At 46.8% G+C, this 24374-nt stretch overlaps 1 protein-coding gene across 1 annotated transcript in view; it reads left to right on the top strand.

Moving 5' to 3' along the window:
- Window positions 1–23890, top strand: part of LOC138452535 (NACHT, LRR and PYD domains-containing protein 3-like) — a 63562-nt gene extending 39672 nt beyond the window's left edge. Inside the window, exon 4 of the mRNA XM_069604982.1 lies at window positions 23681–23890. Within this exon, the coding sequence (XP_069461083.1) occupies window positions 23681–23759 (79 nt within the window). The 3' untranslated portion in view covers window positions 23760–23890. The remainder of the gene's footprint in view (window positions 1–23680) is intronic.
- Window positions 23891–24374: the final 484 nt, after the last annotated feature.

The following is a 24374-nucleotide window of genomic DNA, read 5'->3' as shown; positions in this document are numbered from 1 at the left end:
GCCAGGCACCCTCAGCCTGACCTGGACCTGGATTGAGATGTTTCTATTACTGGTAGAAATTGGCACACACCTGTAATGGAAACAGAGATGGATCGGTGTAGCCCCGAAGGCTACACCACTTCCAAAACACCTCAAATAGAAGTAGCATTGCAAGGTGATACCTTTTGGGTTAGGAGCGCTATATAAATAAATAAATATATAAATAAGGTCCGGACCATATGGCCCTCAACCCCAACCTTACACCTGTCAAGCTTAGCATATTGGCTGGATTTGTCCTCATGCCAGCAATTCAATGGGAATCCAAACTGAGCTCAGTAGTCTTTCATGGAGGGCACATTTCCTCACTCCCAAAGAGCTACAAGAAAGAGCGGTGGTTTCTACGATGACCTCCAGGGTTGATTATGTTAATTCCATGTATACAGGGGTGCCAGCTGTCATGCCTTGAGCGTGTGCAGAATGCAGTTTGCAAACCTCATTTTTGGGCTTAACGAATGAGGCAACATCTCTCCCTTTGCTGCTGTTAGTACTGACTGCCAGTCACTAGCTGGTTTAATTCAAGGTTGTTTGTCTTACTTTTAAGTGTGCTCATGGCCTTTTCCTGACCTCACGTGGCTTCAGAGCTTCAACTTGCTCATCCAATGAGAACACTTCACTCAGCCCATTTATATCCACTGTAGAATCTAGGTTAATTACAGAGAAAGTCAGATGTTCTCTGTCCTCGTTCCTCTATTATGGAGTGCCATCCCAATCGAAATACACCATTTTGTGTGACAGGGTGTCTGCCACAAATAACCCCTCTAAGGGTGTTTATTGAAGATGTTTCAAATAGTCTGATCAAGGGATTCTCAGGAAGATTAAGGCCAAACAGGATCCTCCGGGGGTTTGGCGTTAGGGCCTTTCCTCTCCATCTCTCTCGACTTCCGTGGGCTTTCCCCCCTCCCTAGCCCAGGCATCCCTAACAGGGTTAGCTCTAGTGCTCAGTGCCACCTGACTGTCTTTCTCTAACTTAGGCTGCAGGTGCATTCTCTAAGCTGCTGGCAGGCTCCTCCATAGGGGCATTGTAACGTTTAGTATTCTAGGGGAGTTATAGGGATGGTGCCTTCCTCCACACAGCACCACCCGCTCTACACGCACAGTCTCCCCTGACCCTCTCCCACACTGGGTCCCACGATGTTCTCCTCCCCACAACTCTATCCCTTCGATGTTACACTCTGCCTTCCTATTGCCACCCTTTGATGTTACGTCTCTTCTTCCTCCTTATCTCACTGCTACTTACAGCTTCCACTCTAGTACGCCCTCCCTGTTATCTGTTACTCCCACACTACTCAGTCTCCTGGTCACTACTACCCCCCGCTACTCCTACTCCACTACCACCTCCTATTACTGCTACTCCCCTCTACTGCTACTACTTCCCTACTAAAGCTAGTTTCACTGCCACCCTCTGTTACCACTACTACTACCACTGCCTACTGCTACCAGCTTTTGCTCTTACCACTACTCCACTACTACCATTTCTTCCTGCTACAACTACTACGACCTCGTACTCTGAACAAACTCCCTCCTCACCCCACATTCACAACCACTCCACAGACCCTCTCTCTAATAACCTTCACACTCCTACCACACTCTCCTCCTCTGGTCTCTTGGATGTCCTCACCAATCTACAACTCACTCTAGACTGTTTCTAGCTTGCTTTCTAAATAGCCCTTGCGGATTGACCAGCTCTACCTGCCATTGACTTCACCTGTGACAGGGGAGGGCTGAAGGGATGGATAAAAAAGGGCTTGCAAGACTTGCCACACTTTCCACACGGTACGGCCGTGGTTATGGCACAATTACTACCCTGGGCTGCAGGGGACTGTTACTGTGTACTTCTTGTAGGCCTATTTTTAATAATACAATCTCTGGTGGGCTAGTGGACTTCATTCTTGAAATTGCACGCTCTGGCCGTCTGCTAGCCGAAACCACGCTCGTGTCTGTTCGCCACTTGCTGTAACAGGGCTCTCTTGCTGGGCCTGCGATGGTGGCTTCAGGGTCCCGCTGCTGCTACGCCACACTCTGAATCAGTAAGGACGGCTGGGATGGTCCCTAACCACAAGCAATCCTGCACCCATTGGGGTGTCTCGAGTTGGGCTCTCTCCTTCCCCTGACAGGGCCTATATATAGGGTTGACAAATTTGCAGAGCAAAGTGATAAACCCCATCTGATTCAAATCTCCTCAGTGCTGCAAGGGAATTGATGGCAAAGTGTCCCCAGCAAACCTTTGGAACAGGGAGTGGTTGGGAAACCCTTAATACACCATGAATGACATTAACCTAAAGTAATACCGATACATGCCATGAGCAAAGTTACTGCAGACAGCTAGGCTCACATCTTTATTAAACAAAAAATAAAAGCTAAGGAATTCTCACATTATGAGAAATTAAGAACATAAACAAATTAAGCTTTCTCTATGGAACTGTGGTCCTTAACTCCTTACCTCTCTTCATTGAGAGACTGTACTACCAGTTGGGGAAAAATTCACATAGTGTTTTGGGATTATTGAAATTGGATGCTTGGCTTTTGTAGAAGTTCTCAGGCTATTGCTGTTCTCTGCACTTCCCGGCCTAATGCCCTAGGTCATCTAAGGCTAGGCCAGGTATCAGAATCTTCAAGTTCCTAGCAACGTTCAATGTAGGCCCTGGGGTCGTCAGTCTTATCCCCTTCTGATCTCAGACCATGCCAGTCTCTCCATGCACCCGTCTACTTTACTGTCCCATGCCTTGAACACCACCTCCTCTTCCTTCTTTTGAATCTTCGCCTCCTCTCTCCCCTTGGTTATCTTCCTCCATGTTTCCCCCTGAATGATTTGTCATGCCCTCCTCCCGATCTACTTTACCCCTGGCTTTCCCATATTTACCTTCTTCCTAGCACTCCATATCGCCACCACCTTCCCATATCCTCTATTTAACACCTTTACCTACATTTGTCTTGTTTCCTTGTCTTAGCTCAGTCTTCTTCGCATTCCTTTTGCTTAATGGACTTGCCACATCCTGCTCACTATTACTCTCCTCGTCACTCCTCTATTCCTTCTTTGTTAGTTATTCCTCATCTGCTCCTTAAAGCTCCTTTCAACCTCCTTTGCTTCCTTACTGATTCTTTTGCTTCACCACGTACTTTTTGTTTCTCTTGCTCTCCATCACCCCCTTCCTGTCTCTTTCCCTCTCACATAATCGCCAAATGCTATACTACTCCTCAACCATCTAGTTCGTGACTCCCACTCCACTCCTGATCATCTGCACTCTTGAATACTCTAGTGGGTCCACCCACTGGTTTTATATATCTAGTTGACATCTGTTGGTGGTTTGTTGCGAGTGAGCGCTGTGGTTTGAATGCTAACTGGTGGCCTACTATTCCCCTGCTTCCTGGTAGCCATGTGTGGTGTAATGTAGGTTTGCAGCACAAGCATTTAACTAGTTGAAGATCTGCATAAAGCCTGCCCCCAAGTGTAATTCCTGGTATGACTCTGACCTCGCCTCTCTGAAATGCAAGTGCTGAGTTGCTGAGTGGAAGTGGCAAGCATCTGGCACATACTCTGACAGACTGGGCTGCCACCTGCTCCAAAGGCAATACAGACACCCCACCCGCTCGCAGAAGAGGTTCCATATCCAAGGCCGCATCACTGGGGCCACTAACAACACGGGCAAACTGCTTAAAATCTGCAAGGAACTCGCCGATCCTACTGCAGTCTCCACTTCTCCCCTCCCATCTCTATCCCTCTGTACTTCTCTGGTCTCCTACTTCTTAACCAAAACCCAGGATATCCTGTCCTCGCTCTCCTCTACTCTAATCCCCTCCCTACTCCCCAGCTCTCAGGACTCCCTTGGCCCCATCTCCCCTTTCCTCCTACTCTACTCTTTTTCATCCATATCACCGGATGAAGTCTCTAGACAAGTCCTCTCTATGAAAATCTCCACCAAACAGGTGCTCCCCAGGTCCTCTAAAACTATCAAGGACAACACTGCCTCCCTTACGCCAGCCATGGCAGATTTCTGTAATCACTCCTTGGCCATTAGCTCCTTCCTGCTACCCCTCAAGCACCTCCTTGTGCATCCTCAGCTCACAAAGCCCTCTGCTGACCCCTCCTGCCCTGCTAACGACCACCCTATCTCCATTACTGCTTTCCCTGGTCAAACACCTTGAGAAGCTGGACATCTCCCAACTGTGCCTACACACTGAATCTGTCGGTTGTCTCAACTACTTCCAGTCTGGCCTCAGAGCAGCCAGAGGCATGGAAACTATTCTACTAAACACCCCTGAAAACTTGATTCCAACTCTGCTTCCATTCTTACCCTTCTGGATCTTTCCTCTGCCTTCGACACTGTCAACCATGCCACCCCGACAAATCAGCTCTGTGACAGCCTTGGCATCACGGCCTGGCATTGGACTGGTTGACTTCATTCCTCTCCGACTGACCCTCACGGGTTCAACTGGGCCCTTTTCGCTCTCCTATCACACTCTCCACCTGCTGTGTCCCTCAAGTCTCTATCCACTCGCCTTGGCTCTTCAACATCTACATTGCCCCTCTGGCCCACCTGATCTCCTCTTTCTCTCTTCACTTCCAGTGTTATGCAGATGACACGCGCTCTCCTTCAAACTTCCCTCTACTGCCTCCTCTTCCTCCTCTCTCATCCCTGACTGTCTGACTGCTATTCAGGCTTGGTGTGCCGCCAATGATCTCCTCCTTAATTCCTGTAAGAGTGAGATCCTTCTCATTGGGACCCCAGCTCTCACTGTCCCTCCTACCCTCTAGCCACCCTCTATGGGTCCCCTCCCCTCACCCTCTTGTGAGGCAAAAAACCTTGCTGTCACCTTTGTCTCCTCTCCTTCTCTTCTCACATCGCAGACAGGTTCCATGTGTTAAAATCGCGGCAAAAATGTCTGTTTACACAAAACAAATTGCAGCAAAAAGGCAGTGGTTTTGCCGCCGCAATCCATGTAAAGGATGCAGGGGACACCCCCGCAACCCTCAGACCCATTATACCATGTGAGGGGAGCTGGGGACACCCCGCAACCCTTGCTCCCTTTAAATGGTATAATGGGGTACACCTTTACCGGGTCAAACCACAGCATTTTTGCCGCGATTTTTTCTAAAGGCAATATTTTTGCCGCAATTTTATTACTGCATACCCGCAGACGTTGCCAAGAAGGCCCACTATCAGCTTCACCTCCTCAGAGGCATTCTACCTATCCTCACATTTCCCCCGAAACTCAATTTCTCCAGTGCTATGGTCTTCTCTAGGCTGGACTGCTGCAACAGCCTTTTCCTCAATCTTCCTGTATTCTCCTTTAGCCCCCTTCAACTAATACAGAATATGAATGCAAGACTTATTCTTGGCTTTAAGCCCAGGGACCACATCTCTCCAGCCCTAAAATCTCTCCACTGACTCCTGGTTGCTGCTAGGATGAAGTACAAGACCCTCTGCATCATCCACAAGGTTTTTTGGGGCCCCACTACATCCAACTCTCTCTCCTTTAATACCTCCCTGCTAGACCTCGTTGATCTTCTAGATCCAGCTCTCTGCAGATTAGATACTTCTCGAAGCAGAAAGTGTGGGTGGATCGTTCTCTTCCGCTGGAGCCTCCCTCTCGAATGGTCTCCCTGCCCCTCTCAGGCTTCAGCCGGATCTCCTTAAGTTCCGGAAGCTCCTAAAGACCCTCTTTTTCTTTTCTCCCTTCCCTCTCCCGCTCCCGCTCCGTCCGCCTCCATGACTGGCTGCCTGGTTCCCTCTGAGTTCTACAGTGCACCCCCCCCCCCAGTCCCAGTCCACCCCGGTCTCCTCGCACTTAGCATTTGGACCCCCACCCATGCAATCCCTGACACTTGCCCTCCTGGCCTCCCCTTAGCACTTGCCCGTTACCTTCTCCACCCTTCACTTGCACTCTCTCCTCCACTTCCCTTCCTACAATGGCACTTTGCATTTCACGCAGACCTGCCCCCCCCTTGCACTTCTTGTTCTGCACTTGCATGATCCAAATGTCACAAGGCCTAGTAGGACTGTATCTTCTCCCTTATCGCCCTCCCCCCTTTTGTCTTGTGGCGCCTTGAAACACCATTTGTTGACTAGGCGCCTTACAAATAGCTAATACATATCCAATAAATACATTTCATCTTGGATTCCATCTCTCTAAATATGTGGTGTCGCCTGCATGCAATTTAAAAACATTTCCAAAAAGGAGTTTAAAAAGTGAAGCAAAAAGCCAGGTGAAACCACCTCGAGTCTACACATCTACTCTCCGTTTTGTAAAGAAGGGAAATATCTTGCGAATCAAGCTGTTGCAGACACCATTTCACGCCTGCTTTTATCAAGTGCTAACAAAGAGACGGATTCCATGGGAAACCATTAGCTTAACGCCTGCAGAGCTGACATTAGATGCCACCGTAAACAACTACTTGCTCAGCCAAAGTACTGTTTCTATGGGATATAATGTTCATGCAGCACTCCTTACAGAGGTAAACTAATGAGAGGATTACACTGAATAACTGATGAACAGCAACCCAGAACTCATATTAAAAAATCTACAGTCACCAATGGGGCTCCACTGGTCCGCGTCTTTACATTAAAGCAGAATGCGAAATTAGGATTCAATACGCAGAAGCTACAAGTAGTAACTGGTCACCAGGAGCTATCACTGGGGAACGAGGAGCTCGTACATAACATTATTCAAATCTAACTTCCACATAAAATGCAAACATGTAATTGTGTCCATTATTTATAACCGCATGTTTTAAATGTCATATAGCTGTGTCCTAAACTCTATTTATAGATTGTCCCAAATGCAGAGAGTTAAATTCACAGAGCTGTTTGTTTGGCATCAGTTGGACTGGGGAGCCATATGTAGCTCCTAGTAATTGTTGGTTTTAAGATAACCTCTATGCTCTTCTAGGATATAAGCTAAATAGCTCCCAGCTCCCCTCAATTTCAAACCCTGTTAAAGTGACTGCGTCTATCTGTCATTACATATTGTTCAAGGCCGACCACTATACCACTAGATTCTCTTCAATCTATCTGATGAGGTAATATCTACGACCACCTTCTGTGTTCAATTGTCTGAATCTTTGTGAAATATGTTTCTGCTTTTGTGGCAATGCACTCATTTTCCCTAGTTGTGGGCAAACTCATTTGGGCCATAACTGAATCGCCCGACTTTGACCCGGATGAGCTAAGAATAGCAGCCCTAACAAAATAATGATACAGGTGGCTAGTTATCACATGTACACCAAACATGGCCACATGTAGGGACAAGTAGTGTGGTTACAATGCTTAGAGTAATAACTCAGGATTTGTATACAGCATCATAAGGAAAGCATAGTTGGATCTTCACAAGCCCCTCTACTGGCCAAGAGAAAAAGGAAATGCAGGGACTATACATTGATAATATATATAGGATACATAGCTCACGTAATGTATCCCTTCTGAGGCTTGTGGTTCTGCTTAGAATCACATGCTTTGCATAGATTAGCGGGCAGTGCTAGTAGAAGGTAGAAGGGGGTGGGTTAATAGAAGGTAGCGCTACAGAGAGATGTTTCAGCACTGCTTGTCCCACCAGTGTATCACCCCTAGGTTGTGTGTCCAGACAGTAATGTTGGGTGAAGGTGTGTACTGAGCTCCATGTGGCAGCCTTGCAAATGGCATCTAAAGGCATATATATTTTCATTGACATGGAATTTTGATATTAATTTGGGTGAGAAACGAGGATGTGTGTGTAGCACCGCCTTGTCCTTGTGTACAACTACGAAGGGGTCTTGTACTGACAGAGCTTGCGGTTCACTAACCCTTCTGATAGAAGTAACGGCTGTTAGGAAGGCCGTTTTGTATGTAAGGTGATTAAGGCTGACTTTGTGCATAGGCTAGAAGGGGGCCCCCATGAGCGTTGTGAGTACGACATTGAGGTCACAGCCGAGAGTAGGATTAGAGATGGGAGGGTAGAGCTTTTTGACACCCTCCACAAAACCTTTAACTACGGGCACCTGCCACCACAATATTTTATTCTGAGACGTGGTGTAAGCAGAGAGAGCTGCTAGTTGTACTTTGAGTGAGTTAAAGACTAATCCTGAGTCAAGTAGGTAGAGCCGGTAGTTGACTATATTGGTCAGTGAACAGTTGGTTGGATTGAAAGACTGTGTCCTGCAACATAACACACAGCATTTCCATTTGTTAAAATAGCAGTGCTGTGTGTTAGGCTTGCATGCCTCCGTGAGTATTTCCATGCACCATTGGTCTAGGTTAAGGTGACCATATTCTATGACCTCAGGAGCCAGGCTGCTAAGTTCAGCCTCTGAGGGCATGGGTGTAGCGCTGTTCCCTGATCCTGGGTCAACAGGTTGTCCATGCAGGGTAGTTCCATGGGAGGACACAGGAACATCATTTGTAGGTATGAGAACCAGGTCTGGTGGGCCCACATTGGGCTATTAGGATCAGTGTTACTTGTATCCGGTGTAGCTTGTGGACTATTTTGGTGAACAGAGGTGTTGGGGCGGGTGGTGCATGCAAATTACCTTGACAGTTAATCAGAAGTGCATTCCCCTTGGATTCTGTCTGGGGAAACCTGGACGCGTAATCTTGGTATTGCACGTTTTCAAGGGTTGCAAAAAGGTCCATCTCTGAGAACCCCTAGTTTGAGAGGACATCGTTTAGCACATCTGTGTTTAGTTGCCATTTGTGCTCTAAGGGTAGCATTATACTCCTGCTTGGTACGTCTGCCAGAGAATTGAGTGCCACTAGGAACATGTGATGTATTGCCCATCGCCCGGTGTTCTGAGCTACTTTCAACAGCACTGGAGAATGTGTACCCCCCTGTTTGTTTATATAAATCATGGCTGTGGTACAGTCCGGCAGGACTAGGACTGTTGTGTGTGCAGGCTGAGTCTTGAAGGCTTGAAGTGCTTTGAGAATCGCTAGTAGTTTGAGAAGGTTGATGTGCTTCCTAGTTAGTTCCTGGGTCCACAGACAGTAAGCAGTCTGATGCAGGAAATGAACGCCCCACCCAGTCGCTGTAGTGAGAGTGGCCTTGATCGCTGGTGTGTGGAAAGGCTGTCCCTTTAGCAGATTGTCTCTGTTCCATCACAGTAGCGACTGAACCAGAGGTTGCGAAACCAGCACTAGATTGTCCCACAAACCGCTTGCTTGTGACCATTGTTTCACTAGCCACTCTGGAATGGACTGCCTTCGCAAGTGAGCGGCCACCACTGCCAGGACCTTTGTGAATACCCTGGGGGCAGACGCAATGCCGAATGGTAGAACCTTGAATTGGTAGTGCTTGTTTCCCATTTTGAATCTGAGGTATTTTCTGTGCGCTGGTAACATTGAAATATGAAAGTATGCATCTTTCATGCCCAATGTTGCCATGTAATCCCCTATTTTCAATAGTGGGATGACTTCCTGCAGCGTTGTCATCCTGAATTTTTGAGGTTTGACATACGTGTTTGCAGGGCGGTGATCTTCCTTTGGAACAAGGAAGTACATTGAATACATACCTTGCTTTTGTTCCATGAAGGGGACCAGCTCGATGGCTCCTTTCTGTAATAGGATTTGGATCCCCTCTGAGGATGTGGAGGTGTTCGGAGGACATTCAACCTACACGCGGTGGATGGTGGCAAGGTGTTTCGAGGAACTCAACTTAGTATCCTTTGGCCATAGTATCGAGGACCTAGTGGTCTGACGTTATTCCCTCCCATTGCTGGCCGAAGAGTGTTATGTGACCCCCGACTGGGGATGCATGGGAGGAAACATGGAATGGGACATCATTTGGTGGCACATAGATACTGCAGCTCTACCTCTTGCTTTCCCGCGGCAAAACCCACGCTGCTGGTATTGGTAGGATCACTGAACATGGGGGCTGTAAAAGGAGGCACCAGACGTGCTTGCTCCGGCTTGGCCTTGTTTTCCCGAGCCTTGCACCCGAAAGTTAGTCTGTGTTAAACGCTCCTCTAGGAATGAAAGGCATGTTGGAGATCTGACCAAGGGTCTAGATTGTCTCATGCACATTTTTTGCTGTCTCCAGCTGGTCGACAGCTTTCCAAAGAGGAAACCCTCCTTGATGGGCATGTTGATTAAAGCCGACTGGTCTCTGGCTTAAATCCTGAGTCTCTGAGCTAGGAATGTCTTTTTAAGAGTGTACCCTCTGCAATAACCCTTCCAGAAGTGTCTGCGGCATCCAAGGCAATTTGTGAGGATGTTTTGGAAAACCTGTTTGCCTTCGGTGGTGATCTTGAGAAGGTGGGAGCGGCCTCATCCCACTGGGTGCTGCTGTAGCTGGCAAGCAAGGTGGTATTGTTTGCTATCCTGGTGAAGTCCGTAGCAGAGGTCGTAATACTCTTTCACAGAACTTAAAGGGGGTGCGCTCCATAGTGGAAGGCGGACACAGAGGCAGCAGGACAAAGGTAGGGGCAGGAAATGGGGGGATACATTCTTTAACAAAGAAGGATCAGACCCCCCCCCAACTCTCCCTACTGGTTAGGCCGAAGCCCAGTGTAGGCTAAAGCCTGTCTATATTATATATAATATAAATAAATAATAAAAAAATTAAAATAAAGCCTGTCGTCGGAACAGAACGTCTGTTTGTGAAGCCGGAATAAGCTGTTGAGATGTTCAAGGGAAACAGCCGTTGAATTAGTGCATCGAAATGCAAACGACAGACGAGTTTTGGATAAGTTTTAACTCACGAAGTAGGTCAAGCTATGTACTCCACGAAAGAACAACTTGCCACTAGATGTTGACCTATGCAAAGCCAAAGCATGTGATTCTAAGCAGATCCACAAGCCTATATATATATATATATCAATATATATATATATATATACATATATATATATATATATATATATAGCCTGGAGGGGGGTATCTGTACTTCTGCCCTCTATATGGTTGGGACAGAGACACAGAGCACCCCAGCCTAGGTTCTCTAGTTCTCTATGTGGTAGCAATGGACGAGCAACCACGGCTTAAGCTCTCAGGAGGTGATGCGGGCTGGTTCTTAAGCACAGTGTTTCCCCAATCCCCCACAAAGGAATGTCCACACAATATATTAAGTGAGAACACAGCTTCTTTATAGAAAATAGGGTTCAGCAAAATACATACATATAAATAATAACCCTTTGTACTTTGGCAACACAATTCAAAAATTGCAATAATATATACACTTTATGTTGTACCACACTAGACTTAAATTCGGTAATAATACACCAACCAAGGACAGTTTAACAGGCATGTGAATTCTCAAGTAAGGTGTACACTTATAGATTAAGGGAAGAAAGGCAGGTTAGTGTCAGAACATAGGCAGTATACGTTAGCGAGACTCAAACACTTGTGTACAGGCGCGTTATACATGCCATATCATATCATATCATAAATAGTAATACTGTGTGAGGATGCCCACCCACCTGGGCTACCTGTAATGGAAAAGTTAGGGAGTACCTTATCTTGTCTTTTACAGCCCAATCCAAAAAGGTTCAATAATGCTCTGCTTTCTTTTTAAAAGTTCTACTGCCCCAATATACCTGAGATGCCACAGGGGAACAGGAGCCAAAATGACTCTGGGAACCATGGACAAGCCCTGAGGCTGTACAAGGCTCTTCCTCATCACAGTACCACTGGTAACCTGGCAGGAGGTGTGGTAGAGTTTCTTGGCTGTACTCGACGGTACTCCTCGAGGATGGACCCCCTCTACAGGAAGGAGTCACAGGGTTGTCGAGGTCCGAAGAAAAGAAGGACCCAAGCACCTTCAGAAAGGCAGCAGTTTTGGTCTTCGCAGTGGACTCCGTTGGATGGTGGTTACTCCGACTGTGGACGTCCTAGGAAGGTGAAACTTGCTGTGGACTCTGAAATGGCCTGGCAGGTGAAGATACAACCCTTGGGGGCCTTGGATGACTTTTGGCGGCGACTGGTGTCGGGTTTCAGGATTTAGCATTTCACTGTCTTTTGGATCTTCGGTGCTGCAGCACGGACTTCTGGATGACTTCTGGAAACCTGGGTTTCATCACTAGGCTGGACCACGGACCCTCACCAAGCTGGCCCTTCGGGACATCTTTGTTGGATTCTGGTGGCGGGAAACTCACCGGTGGACATTCCTCTGCACCCAACGAGCACCTGTGTCTTCTCTGCGTGGAAATGTGTTCAATGGTGATTGCAAGGATGTCTTTTAAAGTATTCTTCAGCAGTTTGGAACTTTTGCAGCTCCGGGTTTCAAGCAGCACTATGCCAGGGTATTCCCTCTTCTGGGCGCTACACTGCCATCAAGCTTCATGCAGTCACGAACACTCCTCCGGTCTCTTGGGGACACCATTGGACATCTTCGGCGCAAGATGTCCAGGCACTCCTCTTCTGGACTCAGCGAGACCCCTTCTCCAGACAGCAGGCACACAGGACTGGCTTCCAGGGTACTTCTGACGGAGAGCAATAGGTTGCACGATGAACCCTCGTAGCTTGGGAAGAGATCTCCTATCCACATCCTCTCTTGATTCTGTCCTCGGGTCAGCACAGCAGTCTTTGGATTTCGTGAAGCGATGCATCTGCAGACTTCTTCCTCCAACTGGACCCAGGATACAGACTTCGGTTTCAGCTTCAGCTTCCAGAGAAGAACAATTTGGTGAGTGAGGGGTACCTTCATATACACATTTGGTCCCCAATTACTCAGCCAATCACACACAAGGGCATTCATGCAGACTGTCAGCCAATCAGGCTCACAGGTATTCAGGCCATTCACCTAACGCCCATAACACAGAATGTGGATTGAAGTAAGCACTCAGCCTTTCAGAGCACCACAATGCATTCATAACAGTTTCAGTCAGGGATGGCCCTGTGGCATTGTGTCAAACACACCGAAAGCAGACACCCATAACACAGAATGTGAGTGGACTCCAAACTCTATACATACAAACTCCATTCCCACCACCAACTCAGTCTTTGTCATTGTAAAGAAACGCCGGAGTGGGGTAGTCTGTACTTCTGCTCTCTCTATATGGTACAGGAGAGACACAAAGGACCCCTGCCAAGATTCTCTATTATTGGTGCGTGGTCGAGCAATACTAGGCCTAGCTTCTCAGGAGGTGTTGCAGTCTGGTTCTTAAATACAGTGTAGTCCCCAAGCACCCACAATGGAATGCCCGCACACTGTATTGGTTAAAACACAGTCTTTATATAATTAATATTCAACGTCATATACACTATCACAATAACTCACTTTGTGCTCCGAAATCAACAATGGTAAATATGGTTCCCGCAAATATTATCAGATCTCATTAAAGTGCATACGGTCAGAATGACACACAGATCAAATAAAGAGGAAACCAGCAGTAGAGAGAGGAAGGAACAGCCTTCCCAATAGTTCTGCAACCCCAATGTACCTGGCGTTGTAGCGTTCCTCGTTGGGGAATCGATGGCCCTTCTTGAGTGCCCTCCCTTTAAGGCAGGAGTCACGAGTCGTCGAAGGTCTGACGGAGAACAGGTCGAGCTATGGCGGTGAAGTGGCCGCTTGGTTCCTAGCGGTGCTTGTTAACGGTGAAGCGTAAACGTCCTGCCAGGACGAGGCGTGCGGGGCACCTCGGTGTCGATATTTCTGGACCGCAAAGAGTTTGAAGAACTGTGGCCCAGCAAGGGCGTCGAGTCGTTGTTGTCTCTGTGGTCTTTGGGTGGCGGGAAACCCACCGGTGGATGCTCCTCGGCGCGTCGACGGTCAGGCCTTCTCCAGCAAGATACAGCAGCGATGATGCGGATGAGAGCGTCCTTGGATTTGAAAGTTCATAGGCAAAACGGGCGCACGTCGGCTCCAGTCGGCGACGGCGGTCGTTGACAGTGGCGGACAACAGTCCGGGCGCTTCTCCTTGGATTTCCGCAGCAGTCCCCGTCTCGGGTCGGCAGCCTGTCGAAGGTCTGTCTACCAGGGAGCTTTGGCAAAGATCAGCTGGTGCACAATGGTCCCTCGTAGCTCGGGAAGAGGGCGCCTTTCCAGGTCCTCGCTGGGTCAGTTCTTGGAGGCACAACAGCTTTCAGATTGCGAAGGAGAGTAACAGCAATTCTTCTCGTCCAGCAGGGCTTCAAGGTCAAGCTTCAGTTACTCCAGTTACTCGTCGTAGTGGACTTCAGCTTCTGAACACGATTCCTAGCAGTGAGAGGTCCCCAGATATAATGATGATCTCCCATTCATTCCGCTGGGTCACACTCAAGCATCCAATCATGACTAAGGGCATTCATGCAGGCAGGCAGCCAATCAGGCACACAGTGCATTCAGGCCATTCACTTCTCTCCAGACACTCACAACAAGTTATGTGTATTGGGACAAGTACCCAGCCATTCAACACTCCACACTGCATTCATACTGGTTTCGGGCAGGGCTGTCTCAGTCATTGTGTCAAACACCAGATACTAGACACCCACAACATAGAATGCGTATTCGTCACACACTCCATTCACCCAGGTCCCACCCACAGGCGTACCCACAACATACGGTTGTTGAGAAGGCTCCAGCCAGTCTGGTTGGCACTTCCCCACACTACCATATATGGAACTTCCACCCAACAGCCAGTCATGGGGAAGGGACATAGTCAGGGCTTCCCGGGACTTCAGGAAGATCAAGGTAACAGGTGATGGAAGGCAAGAGGCCATGGGGCCATTTTGTTTCCATCAGGAATCTACCGATTCCAATGACGGGGCCTGGGCATCCCAAAATGGAGGACGCTCAGGGCACCAGTCATTTCAGCACAGAGCTGCCACCAGCCCGTACCCTGCTCTGTGGGTCACACACAGGTTCCCAAAAACATACACTAGGGGCACAGGGTTGCACCCCTACCCATGGGTGCCATAGGGGTATCCCATGGGTCTGTTCACCAAACCAAATGAGAGAGCTGCACCGCCAGGAGTCTCACACGAAGTCCTGCGTGGAAAACACGACAGAACACACGATAAAAAGCAGTAAAGGACAAGGCTACGGAGGCCCTGTCCCTCCGATGTATTTCCAGCATCACAGTCATGAGCTGCGCAGTCTAGGCAGCTGCACCCAAAAGCTGGAATGCAATGTCCTTTGACCTTAGAAGTTGTGAGTATCTTGAAATGTTTAAGAAAAAGCTCACAACTCACTTATTTGAATAGGAGGTCTCATATCTCGTTCTGACAATGTAGGGAGAGTAGAGTAGTGTTTGTTTGTCTTTGCCATCTGTGTCTTGAGACCTTTGGTTGTGGTGCCTGTATTCCTCCGGGCCGTTTGGCTGCACCACATACAAATAAATTAAAGTAAAGTAAAGGTCCAACCCCAAGGGTCTACCCACAACACACAGCCCCTGGGAAGGCTCCAGTCAGTCTGACAGGAGGCAGCCTCACAGCCATAAATGGTCCTTCCACCCAACAGCCATTCATGGGGCAGGGGACAGAGTTAGGGCTTCTCAGAACTTTGGGAAACAAGGGGTAAATGCAATAGAAACCAAGAGGCTACAGTGGCCATCTTGCCCTGTCCAAGAATCCATTGATTCCTATGGCAGAGCGTGGGTGTCCCTAAAATGGAGGACACATGGAGCCACTGTCAAGTCAACATTTAGCTGCCACCAGCCCATATCCTGCTCTGTGGGCAACACACAGATACCCCAAAACAGACACTAGGAATACAAGGTTGTAGCCCCACCCATGGGTGCCATAAGGGTTTCCTACAGGTGTTGTCCACCAAAGGGAAAAATATAGAGCTGCACTGCCAGAGATCCAGACTCGACCTCAGGGACATAAAACATACAGAAAACACACTGAGAAGTGGTAGGACAAGGACTGGGAGGCCCTGTCCCTCCGAAAGGCATTTCCAGCATCACAATTTATATATATAATATTTATTTATTTGTTCATTTATAAAGCGCACCTAACCCTCAGGTATCTGGGCGCATTGCGTAAGATTACAGATTGAATTACTTAGCAGACAGGTAATAAACAGTACAAGGAAGTTATTGGAAGTGCATCGCGGAAGACAGGTAGGAAACAGTAAGGTCAAATAATGACAGTACATTGGAGACATGTAGCAGTTAACAGGATAGACAAGATGTTTCTGGTACCTCCTGTGTGAGGAGCCATGTTTTTAAATTTTTCCTAAAGCAATAGTAAGAAGTTTCTGCTCTAAAGGCTATAAGCAGGGTGTTCCATAATTCCGCCACTAGTACTGGGAAGCTGCTGCCCCCTGCTTTCTGGAGCTTGAATCTAGGGATCTTGAGGCAGTGTAGATGTTGGGACCTGGTAGGTTGTTCAGATAAGTATCTTGTGAATATGCAAGCTAGATATCGGGAGCTGAATTAGAAAAGGCATTTATGAGCAAGTGCTAAGGTTTTGAATGTGATTCTGTCATTGACTGATAGCCAGCGGATATTTAGTCTTGCCGTCGATGTATGGTGGGTTCTAGGGATGTTAAGCGCAGTTCTTAGCGCGTTATTTAGTATTTGCAATTTTTCTAGATTTTGCTTGTTAGTTCCTATGTACAGGGCATTACAATAATCTAGTTTAGAAAGTCTAAGCGCTCTTTGTTTGTTTGTTTCTTTATTTCTAATGCGCACCAAACCCAGGGGTAACAGGGCGCAGCAATGAGAAGGTGCACGGCTTACAAAGTTTCAAAGTGGTTGACAGTATAACATCATGAATGTACAAGTGAAATTAAATACAAGACAGAGTGTAGATATACAGGTTCAGATAAAATACAATTCCAATATATACAGTTCAGTTCCAAATATAATGTACAATAATTTACAATAATGGGCAGCATGGTGTAGGCAATTGTCAGTTCAAACTAGCCTTCAGTCAGGTTGGGATAAGTGATATATCTCTTTCCAAAGTGTAGATAGGGTTGGTCAATTCTCAGCTCGTAGGGCAAGGAGTTCCAGAGTTTGGCAGCCTTCACAGGAAAACTGTCACCACCAATCTTGGTAAGTCCAAATCTCCGTACCACAAGACAATTTGTGTTACTAACTCTTGTAGGCCTTGTAGGGGCAGCATTGTTTAATGCTTTATGTGTCAAGGAGGCTATTTTTTTGCTGTATTTTATTATGGGTAGAAAGCCTTTTGTATTGACGTCTAGTCGAGGTCATGTGTGCTCTTTTGTTAATGCCTAGTGCGTCTCTAAGAGCGTTATTTTGTAGGATTTGTAATCTCTGGATACTGGCTTGTTGGCCTCACTGTAGAGAGCATTACAATAGTCTAACTTAGAGAGAATGAATGCTCTGGCCAGGATAATGCAGCTGTCACTTGAGAGGAAAGGCTTACCAGCTCGGATAAGCTTGCACGTGTAGGCTGTGGTAGAGGCCAGGGATTTCACTTGTTTGTTGAAGGACATCATTGAATCCAGGTAGAAACCCAGGATTATTACCTCCTTAGATACTATAGTGTTATTTCCATCAATAATGGATGATGCGTATTCATGACCCAGTTTAGTAATGTTAGAGGGGGTACCTAGAATTATTAGCTCTGTCTTGTCATCATTCAGGCAGAGACCGTGGGTGGCCATCCATGCCTGAATAATGAGATAGACCCTATTCACCAGCGCCAGGTCCTTGCCATGATCCTCAGAAAGCAAGCGGGAGGAGAATCTGTGTGTCATCTGCATAGTTAGTGTAGGTGATACCCAGAATGTCCAAATCATCAAACAAAGATTTGGTGGATATATTGTATAGAGTCAGAGACACGTATGAGCCCTGAGGTACCCTGCACAGGATCGGGGTGGGGTCCGCCACTGCCGATGGGGATAACACTCTCATAGTTCTATCACTCAGGAATGATTCTATCCATTTGATAGCATCTATGGAAAAATGGGCTGCTGAGTCCAGGTGCCTGCAGAGGACCTTGTGATCCACCAGGTCGAATGCAGCTGAGAGATCAAGTAATACAAGCTTGACAGGGATGTACAGCTTACTATTGACAGGAAGTGTCTGCAAGCGTTAATTAGTTTGTATGTGTAGGCTGTGACAGAGGCTGTCGCATTGACTTGTCTAGTCAGGGTCAGTGAAGAGTCAAAATAGATTCCAAGTGTTTTCACTTCCTTAGAGACATTTATGTTAATGCCATCTATATTAAAGGATTCAAACTGGCTGTCTAGTTTGTTTAGTTTGGTCTGAGAACCGATGAGCAGTAACTCAGTTTTATCATCATTAAGGCAGAGGCCATGTGTGGCCATCCATGCTTGAATACTTAGGTACATTTTGTTAACAGTTTCGAGTCAGTCAGTGTTGTAGTCCCCAGTGATAGAGATAAGGATTTGGGTGTCATCTGTGTAGTTAGTGTAGGTGACACCCAAATCGTCAATGTCATCGAAGAGGGGCTTCGTAAAAATGTGGTAGAGTGGAAGCAATACGCATGAGCCCTGAGGTACTCCTCAGGAGACCAGAGCTGGCTCAGCTGACGCAGACGGTGCCACCATCCTCATGGTTCTGTTGTCCAGGAATGATTGTATCCAAGTGGTAGCTTTGGCTAAGAAATTGGCCGCTGATGAGGTGTTTGCATAGGACTTTGTGATTGACTAAAATGAATGCGGCTGATAAGTCAAGTAAAAGGAGGAGGGCTAAATTACCTTTATCTTTTATGTCATTCATCTGTGCTTTCAGGTCTATCAAGGCTGTTTCAGTGCCATGTCTCTGTTTAAAGCCTGATTGTCACAGGCCTAGAAGATCGTTAGTTTCTAGATGTTCTATATCTGTAGGTATGCTGCCCTGTCTAATTTTTTCAAAAGAATAGATACTGTAGTTAGCGGTCTATAATTAGTAGGAATGTTGGGATCAAGGTTAGGTTTTTTTTAGTAGTGGGAGGACCCAAGCATCTTTCAGATTGGTTGGGGCCGTGCTGGTTTCAACGGATGCGTTTATTAGTGTGGTGATGAAAGGCGCAAGATCCCTAGCTGCCTCTTTGAAAATAGTTGCAGGGCAGATGTCCCGCTGGCATCTTGATGGTTTGAGGCTGGGTATTATGTCTTCTACCTCGTTAGTAGTGAGAGGGGAAACCTTAAACAGGTTGCATGGTTTGGAGGAGTAATCCTTAGTCTCCAGTTGGAGTGAGTCAGGGGTGATACTCAGTTTTTTTGCTTCGAGTTTTGCTTGTAGGAGTGCTTGTAGGAGTGCTATTTTGTCAAGCAGCGCTTTTTGTATGTTGGTGCACCAGGTCTTCTGGTGGTGGCAGGGGGGATTCTAGTTCTCTGGGTATGATAAATAGTTCTCTCGTGCTTGAGTTAGCTTTATTGATGCTATCATTGTAAATGTTACTTTTAGTCTGGTGGATAGCCGTTTTATATCTGTTAGAGGCTTTTAGGAGTTTTTCTTTGTTCTGTGCTGTGGGGTGATTTTTCTATAAAATTTCAGAATTTCTTTTATTATTACGTGAGGTGTTGAGGTCAGGAGTGAATCAGGAGTTTGAGTGCGTGGCTTAGCTTTTCGCATTTTCAATGGTGCTAATGTGTCGATAGCTTGATGTAGTGTTCGGTTGTATAGCTCCACAAATGCCGAAGGGTCTGTGTTAGAGTACGGATAGTTGATGAAGGGTTGTAGTAACAGCAATAGTTTCTCTACTGTGATATTGTGATTGTTTCTAGTGAGTGTTGGTGGGGCAAGTGAGTTGCAGTGGTTGGGGCGGGGACTGTTCTGTACGGTAAATGAGATGATGTCATGGTCGGACCAGGCACAGGGTGCATTGGAGAGAATCATAGTGTCACAGTTAAGGTCGTCAATCAAGTCCAGTGTTCTCCCTGTACTGTGTGTGGGGTTGGTTACGCGGTGTGAGAAACCTGATTCTGTAATCGTATTGCTAAGCCTAGGGCATTATTTTTTTAAAATTTTTATTTATTTATTTCCATTTATAAAGCGCAAAACTGCCCTCGGGCATCAAGGCGCTGTTACGGAATATTCACTTGGATACAGGTTGAGCATAGGTACAATGTTTTGTTGCAGGTACAATGGTTGAGTCACATACAGTACAATGTTCCATGGTTACAGGGGAACAGCTGAGTGGGTACGGTTTACTTGAATAGTTTGGTTTTCAATGCCTCTCGAAGGCCATGAGGGAGGTTTCTGTTCTAAGTTGGAGTGGTAGTGAGTTCCAGGATTTTGGTGCTAATACTTCAAAGCTGGAACCACCGGCTTTGGCTCTGTTGAAGGCAGGAATTGTGAGTTGGTGTGAGTATATGTCACTTTTAGGTCTGAGTGTTTGAGCTTGGTGTATTTGTTCCACTAGGTAGGGGGGTTGTGCTTGAGATAGGCATCTGTAGGTGATTGTGAGTGTCTTAAACAGTATGCGCTCTTTGATCGGGAGCCAGTGGGCTTCTTGTCTTGCCTGAGAGATGTGTTCTCTCCTGGAGATACTGAGAGCTGCTCTAAGCGCATTGTTCTGTGTGATTTGTAATCTGTTGATGTTTTTTGCAGATGTGCCTAGTAGGAGGACATTGCAATAGTCCAGTTTTGCGCCTATGGTGGCCCTAGCAATGTTGAGACATTTCTTGGTAGATAGGTCGGGTTTTACCGCATTAATAAGTATAGTAGTTATCATTATTTATATCATGGAGTCTGAGATTAAGGTCTCCCATTAGCATAATTTGAGTAGGTGTGTGATAGCTTCCTCGAAGGTAGATATGGGGCCTGGAGGTCTATATAAGAGGTGGATGGTTACTGTTCAAGATGCCGTTAGAGGTCATTTGATGGACATGGGTTCTCCTCAAGGGAAAGGTTGGTTAGGTATAGCTCTTAAGCCAAGCTGGGTCTTGGCAATAAAGGTGACTCCGCCACCTCTAGAGGATTCTCTGTCAAGTCTAATAGTATAATTGTCCGGTATGGCTATTGTGAGTGCTGGACCTTATGCCTCATGAAGCCACGTCTTGGTTATAGCTAGGAAGTCAAGCTTGTTCAAGATGATAAGGTCCGCAATGTCAAGGGCGTGAGCTGACAAGGATCTAGCATTTTTAAGTGCTCCCTTGATGTGAGGCGTATTACTGTTAGGGATGCTTGTAGTTAGGGAGGTGTTTGCTGATGTGGTTGAGTAATTGTTCTTATTGTCGTAGTCTGGTTTGATTATTTCTATTTTCTGCAGGGTTTTAGTGATGATTTTACTTCTGTAGTTAGGTGGTGGTCGGCGGGCATATTTAAGTATTGAGCCTACTCTGGTGTTCCTAATTTTTGTCGAACTAGGTTGATTAGGTAAGGGTTGAGTTGCATATAGCTGGATCCATTGAAGAGGTGTGAGCAGGAGGGAACTATTTACTGATGCACCTGGAGTAGTATTGTGTTTAGTTGACTGTAACAGGAGAGATGGCAGGAATTTGGTAGTTGATACAGTATTTGAAGGTGGTAATGTTGTGGACATTCTTAGAGAGATACTAGGTATGCTAGGCCTGGAGCGGAGGGTGTTGGTGACCTGCTGAGTATGATGCATCACTGTATTGGCAGTAACAACTAAGGCAGGTGGTAACATTATGAGCAATGAGAAGGCACTAAATGCAAACAGTATGCATGTGGTTATGCAGGTGTGTGGGTGCATGAGTTAACAGGCATAAGCTGAGATAGATAGTGAGTGGCGTACAGTGGTCTATTTGGTGTTCCGGGAATATATGCTAGCAAGGAATAAATTACACATTTGTCAGAAGTGGCGAGCAATGCTTAATGTGATATCACAGGATCTAGGCTAGCAGCAAATAAATTGCACATTTGCCAAAATGGCGATCAATAGTCAGCGTAGTATCAAGGGGGATCACAGGCTCTAGGCTAGCAGCGAATAAATTGCACATTTGCCAAAATGGCGATCAATAGTCAGCGTAGTATAAGGGGGCATCACAGGATCTAGGCTGGGAGCGAATACATTGCACATTTGCCAAAAGGAGGACGCAACTAAGAAAGGAACAAATTCCAGGTGCCAAAAAGGCGGTGGTCACTAGGCACTATTTGCAGAAACACAGATGGTGATAAACTGCGTAACATTAGACACAAGGGGCCTCATTACGAGTCCGGCAGTAACCACAGTGATAAAACCGCCTGGTTACCGCCGGACTCGTATTACCAGCCCGCCTCCGTGATTCCCGGAATTACCGGGGCATTACAACCCCGGTTTGCCGGGAATCACGGAGGTGGAATGGTGTTTATCCCCATTCCCATTGAGTCCTATAGGACTCAATGGGAATGGGGATCATGGAAACACCAGCAGCATCTCGTAATGCTGCCGGTGTTTCCTCGTCCGCCTGCAGGCGGGCGGTGTTAAACCCGCCAGGTCAGACCTGGCGGGAACATCACCTCCCGCCTGCAGGAGTTGTGATCAGCCGGCATGGAAACAACGGTGGCGGCGGGTTTACCGCCACCGTTGTTTCCATACCAGGCGATTTGTAATGAGGCCCAAGATCTTGCTTACCGCGGCAGCCTAGGCAGTAGAAAGGCGGCATTGGTTCGGAGTCTCAGTGCTGGACCCCATAGAATAGTTCATGATTTCGGCACGTGTTAGTCAAGTTAAAGAGGGAGGGAGGTGCTAGGAAATGGAACCACACAAATGGTACGTGTATGGCCCCTTGGCTCCGACGGGCCAGACAGGATCAGACAGGGCCTTTTTCAGTTGGCCTTCGTCATGTGGGCTGGCTTCTGCCTGCCGGCAGAGTGGATTGGATATTAAAGGGCTTGTTGCTAGGCAGCGCAGATAAACACAATACAGCCCGCTATGGCACTGGCCATCTTGGAATGCTGGTGAGAGCGAGTGCGATTAGCAAGTACATGACTCTGCTGCTCCAGGCAAGGTAGTTTAACTCATACCCTGTGGGCTGAAGATGGAAGGAGTGTGGGCATTAGATTTCAGTTGCACTCAAGAATACATGCTGTCAGAGCCGATGCTCCTTCGTGGGCTCCGTGTGAGCTGGGGGCTTGTTTCGGGCTGGCAGAAGCTGCTCCTACAGCACGTGTTGAGAGGAGAGAGGGCTCCTGGCCTCTCCATTTGAATCGGCTCGAATGGGACCCAAATGCTATATATACACAAGGAAACATCTCAAATCTTATTTGCGGTGTAGGTAAAAAAGGCACGAACTAGTTGAACCTTGCACCTATCACAAAGCACCTGGTTTGTGATTCCGAAACAGTCTGGGGAAGGCGTTTGAAAAAGCAGGAGGGTAAAGTGAGTGTTCAGGCTACTGTAGGGAGGGGAATTATTTTCTAATAGGTTTGTATAGAATTACAATTAGAGAGCGGCTCTAGATGGAGAATCAGGAGCATGTCTTTCATTCCTAAAAAATGAAAATGGCTGCAGCCTCGTACAGCCACTAAAACACACAAAAAGCTGCAACCAGCCAGTTAGCTACACAGCATTGGGGTCCCTGCTGGGAGAGAAGTCTATAGGGTACCTTTGGGTCACCTTGTCATCGATGTTTGGGGACTCCCAAAGAACACATTACATATAGTCAATGAAACATTGGATGAAGACTCACTGAGGCTAAAAAGATCAGTAAGCCAGGGGACTAACCCAGTGACCCAGATTAGGCCTTTCAGGTACCAAAACATTTTTTAAAGTGTTTCTACGACACCATTGCTGAACGCAGAGCTTGAGGTCTGTAGTCTTAAGTGTAAATGAGAGCTGTATCAGCTTGAAGCTGTAGTGATGCTTGCGTCAGAGATGACGTGGGATGTGTTTGTATGAACTGCAGTAGTTTCTGTACTAATTGCTGTTTCTTGTGTCTCTTGCAGGTTGACAGACTCCTTTAGAACAGATTCAGGTTCAGAAGAAGTACCCTCTGCTCTTACTACAAGTCAATCTTCTTCCTAACCAAGAGATTAATTCCAGTTAAATGTGAATGTAAAAAATCGTTTCCAAATCCAAACCCATTTTTCCCAATGTGACCTGTCATTCATTTGTTGATGAAAGAATTCCCTGTATATTTTTACTGAGAGCAAACTGACTAACTGAATTGCATTTTGACAAAGAATTTAAGAAAATGTTTGGGAAAAAGTCACTCTTGATCAGCTACAGCAACTGAAAGAGCATTGGTTTTACAGTGAAATTGGACATGTAAAGCTACTTCTAATGTGACAATTTGAGCCTGCATCAGAATCCTCCATGGCAATCTCTGAAGCTCCCTTCTGTGCTAGTTTGGTAGAACCCATTGGGAGGAAGTACTCTTGTAGAACCACTGCTGATGTCCGAGGTGGGTAAAGAGGTGCTCCAGTTCAGACGGGACTGGGAGGAGGAAGCTCGAGAATCTATGAGTGACGGGTTGTGGGTGAGAGCTCAGAGGTGCCACAAAAAGGGGTCTAGAAATGCGAGATTGCAGCAAATACAGCTGTGTATTACCCACAGGGTGTATATGACTCCTCAGAGGATAGCACGATTTAAGAATGCCGGAGTACAAACATGCCCTAAGTGTGGAGAAGTAAATGCGGG

This window comes from Ambystoma mexicanum, chromosome 4p, assembly GCF_040938575.1.
Source record: "Ambystoma mexicanum isolate Mex_15411 chromosome 4p, UKY_AmexF1_1, whole genome shotgun sequence".
NCBI lineage: Eukaryota > Metazoa > Chordata > Amphibia > Caudata > Ambystomatidae > Ambystoma > Ambystoma mexicanum.
The sequence above is the reverse complement of the archived record's forward strand: the minus strand, read 5'-3'. Positions and strand labels throughout refer to the sequence as shown.